The sequence below is a fragment of the Columba livia genome, chromosome 21 (genome assembly GCF_036013475.1).
Source record: "Columba livia isolate bColLiv1 breed racing homer chromosome 21, bColLiv1.pat.W.v2, whole genome shotgun sequence".
Taxonomy (NCBI): Eukaryota; Metazoa; Chordata; class Aves; order Columbiformes; family Columbidae; genus Columba; species Columba livia.
In genome coordinates, this window is record NC_088622.1 from 3068850 (window position 1) to 3081660 (window position 12811).

General features: G+C 47.0%; 1 protein-coding gene across 3 annotated transcripts; it reads right to left on the reverse strand.

The window, feature by feature from the left end:
• Positions 1–2813: 2813 nt before the first annotated feature.
• GPR157 (G protein-coupled receptor 157) lies at positions 2814–12527 on the reverse strand. 3 transcript variants are annotated; one of them, XM_065037993.1, is made up of 5 exons: positions 11718–12527; positions 6588–6801; positions 5125–5319; positions 4364–4604; positions 2814–3633 (listed from the first exon to the last, which is right to left on the reverse strand). In XM_065037993.1, the coding sequence occupies exons 1-4, from the start codon at positions 12284–12286 to the stop codon at positions 4383–4385; spliced, it is 1200 nt and encodes a 399-aa protein (XP_064894065.1). In that variant the 5' UTR covers positions 12287–12527; the 3' UTR covers positions 2814–3633; positions 4364–4382. The 3 variants fall into 3 exon arrangements, with proteins under 3 accessions (XP_064894065.1, XP_064894063.1, XP_064894064.1); XM_065037991.1 differs by having other exon boundaries at positions 4346–4604; XM_065037992.1 differs by having other exon boundaries at positions 2814–3636; positions 4346–4604.
• Between the last annotated feature and the right edge of the window lie 284 nt (positions 12528–12811).

Here is a 12811-nt window from a genome sequence, read left to right on the forward strand (position 1 = left end):
TTGTGGTTTTGAAAGTGCACGGAACACGCTGTTTTACCAAAGTTCCTTTCCCTCTACGCACACGGTAAACCACGCGTTGCTGGCTTAGCATTAACTTCTTACGCTGAGACTTTGAACAGTACGAGACTTGGTTAATCGTCGACTATAATTTCTACAAAAATGCAAAGTTCACAGATAACCTCCAGCAGCTGGAGAAGTTGGAACCAGACTGTGTTGTTATTAGTCCATCTAAGTTTAACAGTCAGCTTTAAAAAAATAGCATTCTCTTGAGCAACAGGAGCTGTTCACGAGTCTCGCACGCATTCCTTGGGTGGCCGCAGCGTCCCTTCCTCCAAGTGAAAGCATCCTGCTCTAAAAATAGGACTGGGAACAGAGCCCTGTTGCTCCCGGGGTACTGGAACTTAGCCCCTAGATTTGTCATTTGTGATTTATTGCTTTTGTTATAAGTTAACACCCTCAAGGACGCAGTTTTATAGGATATCTTAGTGGATTGGGGCTCAAGGACACTCATGTGGCATTCAGGAGCTGCTCCTGCTTCATAGTCTCATGTGTTATGTGGTGTCTTAGCTGACCAGAGGTGCAAACCAGAGTATGGTTTTCACCCTTCTCTCCCTTCCTCTGCATTCCCATTCAGAGAATGCAGACACTGAGCTAGCTCAGATTTTCCAGTGCTGCTCTTAAACATTGCTCAAAGCACCCCAAAACAAACAGGTCACAGCTCGCTCAGCAACTCGTTTAGTTCACATTTTCACAGATCTTTGGCCAGAAGAAGGAAAATAAACAGTAAGCCATCCCGCCCCAGGGGTAGAGAAGCTACAAGGAGCTTTCAATATGTTATTTTTCTTTAAAGATGGTATAATTCTGCCGGGAGCTGTTTGCAGAGTGACAGCCACTCTGAAAATCGGGAATGGTAAGAAAGGGGAATTCTCTACCATGGTCTTTAAACTTCTTCCCTGAACTTGAAGAAATAATCTTGACACATACAGAAATCAAACAGGACGTGTATGTTTGCCATCAGAAATCCTTTATCAGATTAAATATTTGCTTACGGCAGCTGAACGGCTTGAATATTTTCCAGTCATAGCAAGAACCTGGTAACATCCATAAGGTAGAAATTGGCACTGGAAAAAATCAATGAAAGGAGAGTGTGATGAATTAACTTCTCCTTGGGCTTTCAAAGCAACTGTGGGGGCACAACTTGTCCACCCCATGGTAAGAGTTCTCACACGTGTGCGGGGAACTATCTACACCCAGCCCAAAGCTGGAACCTATGAAATCCTGCTATCAATTAAGAGGAGAAGCTTGGTTTCCCAGAAAATAAATCTGTTGGAGAACATCAGCAGTGAGCTATAGAAAAGCGCTGGTCAGACGAGGAGCTGGCAATCGGCCACACTGCAGAATGCTGATCGCAATGCTTGCTGTAAGGAGATTTATCAGGACACATCCCACAGTATATATATGTACATATATATATCCAAAAGAGTGACATTAGCAGCCTTTTCGCCTGCAATTTTGGAAAGGAACTGCATGTTCAGTCAAGGCTAATTCAATACCATACACAGTCCTGAACTACAACTGGGCCTTTGAGGTGAAATAATAATTTAAGTAATGAATTATTTGCCTGTATGTACATACTCTTGGTGTCATCTCTGTAACTGTTCTTCATTATGAGATAGTAGTGGCACAATCAGAAATCACTTACGATGTTCCTCTGCTTTAGCAACAAGAAGATTTATCCTTTTCTTGCAAATAGATGGTTCACAAAGCACAAATTTTGTAGGTTTTAAGTAAAACAGATATTGTCCTACTCCTCCTGTACAGCTGAACCTTGGGTCACTCCTGAAGCCAGGGATCATCTGGCACAATCAGACTCGAGGCTTGGCAAGAAGACAAAAAAGAAAAGAAGAACAAGATTTTGCAATGACCAACATCAGAATCAGCAGTACTGGTAAGTAACTGGTAAGTAATCAGCAGTACTGGTAAGTAGTGTAACAGTGGTGATAGTGTGTGTACATTAGAGGTGAACTCACCAAGTTCTCACCAACTCCTGCCTGGGGAAAGCACCTGCCCGCATCAGCTAGTTAAGTTTGCAGTGAATAAAAGCAGATATCCCAGATGGGAAGCATCGTGCAGCCCTCCTGTCCCTTATTCAGTTGGGAATACAGCCACGGTCCAGCACCACTTATTGCACAAAGGGTCTTGGCTGCGTCCAGCCCTGTGAGACGGCCAACATTTGAATCTATTCTGAGGAAAGTTAATCCATTCACACAAAAAGCAATGCTCAGCCTGCCCACACCGCAGGGTTTTTTCCCCCACAATAACTTGATTTTCTTTATATGGGCAAGTCCTGGGATGGCACCAGCTCTCCTCAACATTAGTCCCACCTACCTTACAGCCTGGCCTCGTCTGGAGAAAGTGCAATTTGTAATCTCATGATTACACAACATCTGTAATCTCACATAGCCAAGAGCCACAGCCCGTAAGGTCAACTGAGCCTGAGGGAAACAAGACCCGTGTACACAATTCTCAGAGCTCTGTGCACAGTTCATAGCAATAGGCCAGTAAAAGTGAACTACAACAACGCACATGGGTGAACAGGTTGCTCAGATTCATGAAAGGTTTACATTTCTATACATATAAAAAAAGATAGGAAGAGGATCGTATCTACAAATAGGTAGGAGGGTTTTGTCTCTCTGTACATGCCTTAGTCTTTAAGGTAGACACAAAAGAAACCTGAAGGAAGATCTTGCAACCGTTTCTCATCCAAATTCTCCAAGGTGCTGAGACCCAACACAACATGCCAGCACAACATCTTGGTAAAGAATAAAACTTTATTTTGTAAAAGTTGGAGAAAATGTCTAAAAACCAAGCAAATAAGGAGCTATAAATAAGGTAACACACAACCTCCAAAGAGCAAACAAAAAACCACCCCTTCCCCAGCTCCAATACAACGTGCCCAAAGCAAGAACCGAGTGCAGCCTGTGCTTGAGCAGAGGACTTGTGGCGTTCAGACACGTGCAGGCACCTCCTGCTGCTGGGGTGGGATGTCCTTGCGGGACGCCGGGTGGCACATCCCGGGACCCCGAGCACCATCGAAGTCTGCAGAGTTGAGATTTCCCCAGGAGGCAACAAACATGCTGCACCACAAACCCTGATGATGACGACCCCTGACCACCAAGGAGGAGGAATAAACCATCAAGAGGAACCCTCCGTCACCACCACAAAAGCAGCATGTTTGGACACCATAGTCCACATTCAAGTGAAGAACAGGAGCCGGTCTGGAGCTCCCTGGAAGGCCTCACGCACCAGGACTGAAATCCATGCCCAGGACAGTCCTATTCAGCAGCTACTAAAGTTTTCCGTCACCGTGATATTTGATCATCCCAGAACTCACAACACATTTGGCCTTGTCAGACAGAAAAGCAACACCCCAAACAATTAAGATGTAGAGTGGAGGGAGAGGGGAAGGAGGGAAGACCAGAATGTCGGAGTACAGCCAAACAGTGTCTTCCAGAGGATCCTGAGCAAAGTTCAAGACCAAAGCAGCTGGTATCTGCATGCACCTCTTCTGTTGGCTCAGCCACTCCAGTGGTGCTTCTCCCCAGGCTGAGTCCCTCTGGGATGATCCCGGACCTGCTAAAAACAAAGCAGAGTTCAAATCCAGGGCTGGCCCATCTTCCCACAGCCAGGTTGGTCCTGAGCCAGGAGAACAGGCTTGCTGCAGCTCAAGCGCAGGGACATCATCACCTTGCGGCAGCTGCAAACAGCCCCGATGGACCCATTCCTTAAAGCACAGCGAGGTACCCCAACCTCAGCCACCTTCCAAAACATCTGAGCTAAAATCCTGCAGCCCATGCCTGGCAGGAAAGAATTCAGAGCCATCTTCATAGAGAACAGAATGTGTTTTGATAATGTTTTTTTGAGGGGGTGGTTGTTTTTTCTGTGTTTCTGGTGTTTTGTTTCCCCTTAAGCCAAGTTAGTGACACTTTTGTTTCCTCTTTTTGGGGCTGGCTCCAAAGGCAGAGGAATAATTGGAGCGCTAAGTACATCTGAACTGTGCAATACTGAGGAAATGTATGTGTGCATGGGGTTTTACATCAGAAGAAGCCACTAATTCCTCTTCTTCAGCTTTCGCTGGGGTCCTGTCCTTGTGGGCCAGACAGCGCCGGGGTCTGTTTCCTCATTTTACAGGTTTGAGTAACAGGCACACAGGGAAGGCGAGCGGATGGGTTCTATAAGTGGTTTCACCCCAAAGGAGCATGATGGAGAGAGCTGCTGACAGCTGTTCCCACCCACACACTGTGCACAGGCAGGGCGGGAGGAAAAACTCATGCTACATCTTTACCGAGAACGAAATCCACACCGAGATGCGACAGCCCAGCTCAGGTGCTGGAAAGCAGGGGTTTCGTCCGTTCGGGACCTGGCACATCCTTGTCTTTGTGGGGTTCTGGGCGCTGCCAGGAGCTGTTTGATCTTTGCAAAGGCCAATCCAGCTCATCGTAGCAGCAACAGCAAATGGAGGAAAACAGCCGAGTCCGGACCACCCGCGTACAGAGGACGAACATAATGCAGTTGGCACCTCCTTGGAACGTGTTACCGATTCCCTGCAAGGGCAAGAAGAAAAATTAACTGGTGCTGTTCCTACAGGCACCCCCAGAGGAGAGCAAACAGCATCAGACCAGCTATAATACTGCCCGACAGCCAGCAGCTTCCACCTACACGAGAAAAACAGCTCCAGAAAAATCAGCCTTGCACCCAATAGCAGCCCAGACGGCTGTTGTGTGTTGCTGTTTCTGTAGCCTGGTGTAGGGGAGGAGCAGGCTGAGCCCTGCAGAAGGACAGACAGCCAGCACTGCTGGGCCGAGCCTGCTTTTCCTGCCAGCAGCCGGCATTGCCCATCACTTCTATTGCAGTTATTCTCTGTAGCCGCTAGATGCTGCTGAAATATTAATAGCTCTTGCTGAGCATCCCAGACAGCGCTTGCCAGAAGGGAGCAGATGTCTTGCAACACACATTTTTAACTGTACGTGCTGTATCCTACAACAAAAAAGCGATATTAAAAGTAACAAAGCCTTATCTCCCTCCCACATCCTCCTTCTAATGTATTTCCTGGCAAATACTTACATGCAGGACAACCAGGACTGAGTTTTGCACTGCAGGGGAGTTACAGAGGGTCAGAACGAATCGCACGGTGCTCCAGATGCGGAGGATGATGAAGATGATTGGGATGAGGATCAACTTCTTATCTGCTACCGAAGTCCGGGGCTGCAATGCAGGTGCTCTTGAGAGGATGGGGCGATACTCGGAGAGATCTGCATGCTTCCGTGGATGGTGGGAGACAAAAACGTGAACAAAAACTGCACACATGGGACATTTAGCTCCAGGGATTCTTTCCAAAGCAAACTACATTTTTGCATCTTCTGGGAAGTTAAAAGTGACACAGTTATGAGCACCAGTCTTCAGCCACATTCTGCCCTTGCTAATGCAAACATTCCTGAAGCCAAGGAATAGCAAATAAAAGATATCTGGGCCTTATCAGAGTCCCACTAAAGCTTTATATTAACAAACATCGTAGTTGCTGAGAAACCAGGTGGCAACAATATAAAAAACTGCGGTGCTCCAGTAAATAGTTTTGCTGGTCCCGTGGCCTGGCCCCCATTGCTGCTGGCAAACACTTCGTAAATACGCAGCTAAGAGTTTGGCCTTGGGAAGGCCTATATATATATACATGTATACATGTTTGGAGCAGTCTGGCTCATTGTTCTCAAGCTATTCAAACTTTTGGCTTCTACCACGGCCACAGCCAGCAAGTTCCACATGGAATTCACAGCCACGTGAACCAGTTCTTCAGTATGTTTGTGCAGAACCTGCTGCCTGATTTCTACCACATACTGTCACCAAATGGCTTCCATCGATTTAGACAAGCCAGCAAACCTCTCCATACCAGCACATATAGACAAAAACAGGGATCTGTGCCCTGGATCAGGGTGGCTGGAGACATCCTATGGCAGAAGCTACTGGGTGCACTGTGATTTCTGGATGGGGATGACCAGGTCAACACAGCACAGAGCAGCTGCTGGGACACGATGCTGAACATCAGTATGCGTTTGGTGCCTAACGCTGTAGTGCCCAGACTCCCAAATGGGGCTTCACGCTGCTAGTGCAAAATAGGTATTCATAAGCAAACTATCATTAGTGATCCTAAAGTGACTGAGGTTAGATAAATCCAGATGCCAATCTCAGGCTTGGTAAAAGCGGAACTGTGGAAGACTGATTAAAGCTGAATTTTGTCCTTCACATCTTGTTTAAATTTGTACTGTAGTGTTTACATTTCACTCATGTACATCCCAAAACCCCTGAAGTTTTCAAAAGGCTTTTACAATCTTCTTATGCCAAGTCACCATGTCCCGATGCTGCGGGTGGCTCAAGTCAGGTGTACCCGCCTCTCCCAGGGCTGGATGCATTTCAGCGGGATATGAAGCAATTCCTGCCTGTGTCGCTCTTAAACATGCAAAACCTTCAGAGCACAGGAGGGTATAATGACAGAGGAACTCTGCAACCTAAGCTGAAAGCCACAAAATACTCACCGCTCTATTAATGTGCTTCTTGATGAGAATGTAGAGCACTGGCAGAGTCACATAGGCCAGTATCTCCCAAACCTTCCCTGCTAACAACATCCACAAGACCCGATCCTCTGCATCCAGGTTGACCCAACACCAGCCCACGGAAACGTTGGAGGCGTCGTAGCCGATCTTCCTCAGAGCCACCGCCGCCACCGTAATGCCAAGGGGGACCCCCCAGCTGAGGGAAGAACACAAAGAGCAAGGTTAAGCCAGGAACATTCTCAGTTTAAGTCCCGCTGGCCAACTCGCAGCTTTCAGAACACGAGCAACCGAAGCCCACGGTCTGATTCCTCTGTTGCACTTGGCACATAAAGGATCCACGATTTCATTCCATCAGTGGTTTTGTTTTTAAATGGAGGTGCAGTCAATATTTTGAGAGCAAAAGGATAGTTTCTGAAGGACAAAAGGCAAGTTTCTTCCTGAGGAAAAGCACTGGCAGTAACAGCAACAAAACTAAGAGTGTAAAGAGGAGCCATATTCACATAATCTGGAGCTGTGTTTTGGCTTTGGCTTCTCTCTCGGCAGTAGAGGCAAATATAGGGAAGCATTTAGAAGAAAAATAACTGCGGTGACACACATGAATTAAGTCGCTCAGCACCTTGGGCTGCCCACAAAAAAGCCATGAGCAAGAACTGAAAAATTCCATGAGCCCAAATGTAAAAATACTCAGTCCTTTCTCGGGAGCTGTCAATACCCAGGACTTTACAGGCCTGCCCCAGCCTGTGATGTACAACTCACTCGTTACTCCTCAATGGAAACACTGCCCTGCATCCAACCAAATGCATCACCCGCCCTTCCCATATTCATCCTCAGAGAAGGGTTCTGTGGATCCTTAAGAGGGACAAGGGACACTGAGTAAATGGCACAAACACCCCAGCGAGTGCTCGGATTGAGCTTCCAGCGTAATCCCGCTGGTCCCTCCAGATGCAAAGAAACCAAAACCATCTCCACATCGCTCTCGTTACCTCCCTGGTTCACGCTTCTCTTTCACCCACAGCCTGGAGCAGCTGCAGAGAACACGAGAAGGCTCTTCCTCCTAAAACAGTCTCTGTAGGCAGCCAGCAGCTGCCCAGACCAGATCAACCCAAATTCCGCAGCCCAGCTGAAAAAATCAGAGATAATCCCATGATATGAGATCTCAAAAACACCCCATTTTCTACTCTTAATGTCTGGGTTCGCCTACTCACAAAAGTCAATATAATGCTGTAAAAAAAAAAAAAATCAGAATCAACCTTTTAGCATGTTCAGAACATTTTGTTTCAATGTTCGGTTCAGAACAGCCAGTGCTAATCCAAGCCGGTGCTGTTATTTGAGGACAGTCCTGCTTTGGGAAGCCCTCCCCATGCTATTATCAGAGCAGGCTTTCTAAAAACATTCCAAACATCGCCACTGCCATAACATTTTCTACACAACTCAAGGCTCATTGTGGCAAAGACGGTGAGTTGCGTGGAAACAATGGTTAGGGATTCAAAGAGATTAGATTTTCTGTACACTTGAAGAACAGACCATGCGAGGGTGAAGAATTCAAGAGAACTTGCACTTCCTTAACGAAACCGTGTTGAGGGACACAAGCACCAGTGAGTCCTGCACCGAGAAGAAGGAACTGTATTAAAAACTAATTTGCCTAAATAATGATCTCCAGAGTGACCTGAAACTGAAAGAACTGTATGAGAAGATAAAGCCAGGTCAAACTCCTAGGTATAGACATAAAATAGAACAGTGTAAGTACGTACAGACACGCTGAGAGAGCCCACAGTAGGAAATAACGGATGAGTAGGTAAGGGACTTCAAAAAATCCTCATATATCTAACTAGTAAAAAGAAGAATGTGGAAGAAAACTGCCACACGTCAGGCAGGAATTTGCACTGAAATAGTGTATTGGATTGATTACAACCAACACCAAGGACAAAGGATTACAAACTCAGCATGAAGTTAGAAAGAATCTGGATAGTCAACAGACGTTTCAGTGAACTTCTTCATCTCCAGTTCAGTAAACTGGAAAGGAGAACTGAGACCAGTGATTTGGTTTTTCTTTAGAAACCCCAAAATAACAGATTCCCAAGGACTAGAAAATATAAATGTTTCATATCCGTCTAGAAGAACGGAGGAACAGAAGAATCAGAATATTATACAACCAAGGCATATGTAAAGACCAGAAAGAAAAGGATCCAAGCTAACAACAAGTTTGTGAACAGTTTGCAGTACCAAAGTACTCAAGTACTCCATGGACATGTGTGCATATATACATGTATATGCATAGTTATGAACACAATATATAAGAGATATATATATTTTTATATATTTTTTGAAGTGTATATATGCTTCTAACCACCTGCATATCCTGACCATGAAATGCAAATACTTCAGAGGCTGACAGCAATTGCTGTCAAAAGAAAAGCAAGAAACAATCCTAAGGTGGGTTCTGGTCCATTCCTCACCCTGAGTTTGGACCCAGTACTCTCACAGCAAAGATGATATTACCCCGGTAAATGATACTTGATATTTGGAAATCCAGAACAAGTGAGGTAACCTGGAAATTCACACTCTGGATGCCAGAACTTACACCTTACAACTACATAAATATTTTCAAAGCTAACTGTGAGCTTGCTTGCAAAGCTGGTCTGAGCTCAACACAAGTTCAAAACAAAACCAGAGCCTGTAGTTCTCTAGTGGAGCAGTAGAAGAGGTGGATGTGTTACCACATGAATGAACAAGGAACGAGCTTGTTTGACAGGTTTCACATCCAGTGTGACATCCTCATTTCCCTAAAGAGAAATTTCAGGTACTGACTTCCAACATATATTTAGACAGCTCCACTCAGCTAAAGAACAAACAGCCTCTGGTAATACTCAACATTAAAGGAGTATTCATTCATCTATACCCACACTTGCCCCTCATGAGTAACTGCTTGTGAAGAGGAAACACGCATTAAAAACTCCATCCTGCCTTGAATCCCTTCCAAAAGTGTCTCTCAGGATGACTTCACACAATGGTCACTCAATGATTGCATTAGCAACATATAAAGCGAGGAGGGGGGGGAATTAAAAAATTTATATATATATATATATATACACACACACATATATCCCAGGTTCTTGCCTAGACAAAAATGATGTAAACTTATCTTTAAATCCTTAAAACATCACCCACCCTTTGCCATTTTTCCTTTTGCCCTCTCCTCCCTCTCCTGCCTTCTGCAATTAATGTATGTACTCGTATCTTTTGCTAAGGGTTGCAGCAGCTCCTCTCCACATGGCACGAAGGGATTTTCAGGCTAAGAGAGCTGCAGAAAAGCACTGAGAAGTGTGAGGTGGAGCCATCTGCAAGCACCATGTCCAGGATGTGATTTTATGATTGAGTGCTCAGGTAACAATAAAAGCGCAGGGAAGGAAAGGAGAGGATGTGTCACAAGGGGATGGGCAGAGAACAGGTCCTCTCTTGTTTTCTGGCTTCTCATACGGATCATAAAGCAGGAGGAAGGTTTGAACACAGAACAGGAGTCATTTACAACGCAGGAACTGGCAACAGATCTTTGACGAAAGCCATCTATATTAGCCCTTAAACACAGCAAGTGCAGCCGATCTGTACCAAGACCAAAAGATGGCATTTATTTTGACGATGAAGAGATGACAATAAACCTAGCAAACCCACCCAGAGGAAGCTGCCTGAACACTCTCTTCCTCTGCTGCAAGGTCAGAGCAATCTTCAAGGATTTTTACAGTTTTAAGAGTGCACAGATTACAGCCAACATTATTTCCATGAATCTGCCTCTTTCTTTCCACACTTCATAGCTGATGAGGCTGAGAAGCATGAAACCAGATGGAGAAGTTACAGATAAAGATCACACAACAGTGATTAGCAGACAGGAACATTAAGAATAGGCCAGATTTGCATCAGGTCTTTGATGCAGCCTGATGCAGACAGCACACCCATGAAGAAGTCAGACTCCTTTTTCCTGTTCTTTAAGCAACACGTGGTAGTTCACTGGCACTCCATCCTCTCCATAATTCTTATAGTGCAATTCTATCCACTTGAAGGCAAATAACCCAAACTTCACTGTCTCACTGCATCTTATTTTAACTGTACCAGCACCTGGGGCTTCCTCAGGCTGTCAGGCAATAATTAGAAGAGGTAGGGCAGGAATTGAGGTTCCTCTGATTCATACCTGGCCTTGATGTCTTTTGCTGGCCCACCTTTCCCTGGACTCAACTCTAGCTCAATCATCTCCCAAATTATGCTGTTTGAAAACATATTGACAAATTATATTGACAAATATTTGATTAAGCAACCAAAGAAAACTCACTACTTGCCCTGACTTTTTTTGTTTTTAAGCAGATCATTCCTCTTATAATTTATTGCAAAAGCTTGGCAGCACAGAGGACTGAAGGATCACTGTTTTGCTCAGCACATGATTCCACAAGCTCAAATTGCATAATTAAAGCTTTTACTAAACATGATGTGGAAAATCAGCTTGCTAAATAGCAGAACTGAGACACAAAGCTACACTGTGGTCTGTTTTGTCTTGCTTTCAATCAAACACACCAAAACAACCTTCAGAGTGCTTCTCTAGCAGCCTCCTCACTTGTCGGCTACATTCTTCTGTGAGTATTGAATTACAGCAACCTGCCTGGGCAGAGGGGAAGGATCTACGGAGCAGGCTGACACGGGGAAAACAGGAACCCATGGAAGCAGATCCCAAACACAGGAGTTTCAGCAGCAGACAGGTATTGCAAACACAAGTTTCATGATGTTATTTGCAGGAGGGAAGGGAAAGCAGAAGCCAGGATTTTCAGAGTCACTATCTCTTGCCAGAGATTTTTCTATGTGACCTTAAGCAAAATTTAAGTTTTCTACATCTCCATTTCTTCTCTTAGGAGGGAGAAACATAAGCAGGGCTAGTTAGTTAAACGACAGCAAAATCCCCGTTTAAAAGGAACTTGAGAAGGACACACTATCCTCAAGAACAGAGCAGGTGACTCGAGCAACCATCCAAGCGCTTCACCGCAGAGCGGGACACGGGGGCCCCTGGCCGCAGGGCGGGCACCCATGGGGTCCAGACCTCCTACTCTCACGGGGACACGGGACAGCACCCACCTCACGGCGTGGAAGCAGCAGAGCAAGCCCGTGCCCGTGGGCGAGCCCCTCACAATGGTGATGTAGAGGTAGAGGGCAATGGCCATGGTCCAGAAGAAGGAGCTGGTGTTGGAGAAGGTGGACAGGGCGCCTTGCAGCACGCAGTCCCACGAGGTCCTGTCGAAGTCCTGCAGCACCCCGTAGAAGTAAGAGAGGGCCGAGAGGAGATCCGCCAGCGACAGGTAGAGCAGGAGCTGGCGGGGACGAGTCCGCAGCTCCGGCCACAGGGCATGGGTGCAAACCAGGAGGCTGGAACCCAGGAAGGAAAGCACGCAGGACACCAGCACCACCACCCGCTCCGAGGCGTACAGCTGGGTGGGGGGCAGAGGCCCCGGCATGCCGGCGGACGGGGACAAGGACACGGCGGCGGTCCCGGCAGCGAGGGAGGGAGAGCCAGGCGGGGGGCGGACAGACAGACACCCGCTGCGGGGAAGGGAAGGGATGACAGGGCAGGAGCGAGGCGGGGCACAGCCCGGGAGCCGGCGGAGCAATGCGGGGCTACGGGAGCCCGGCCCGGCCCGCCCCGTCATGTGAGCCCGGCCCCCCCGGCACGGTTCGCCGGAGGAAATCCCTGCGGCTGCCCGGGACTGGGAGCCGCTCCCCACGGGGCGCTCGGAGAGAACCTGCGGCGTCCCCCACCGCCCTGAAACAACTTCTTTACATTACAAACAAACCAACCAACCCGCCGTGATCACCTGGTGCAACGTGACAGAAGGAGCCGATTCAGCAATAAAAGCTGTTTTATTTTAACTGTTGTCTCCCAAAAGGCGCAGCTGACACCTTCCCCGAGGAGAGGGCACAGCTCCCAGCCTGCCCCGGCCAGAACTGCGTGTACCGCCATTCGCAGAACTCCCAGGACACAGAGCGGGTCAGACACCCAGGAGCACAGATTGCCCGGCCAGCAAACCCTCCCCGGCTCCGTCACCCTCCCCAGGTGACACCCGCGTTATCTTTACCTTCCACATGCTTTACTTTGAAACACGCCAGCATCAACTCTTGCAGCGTCCCTGTGAAGCAGAAGACGATGAGCAGACACAATCCAGTATTTGCTATCA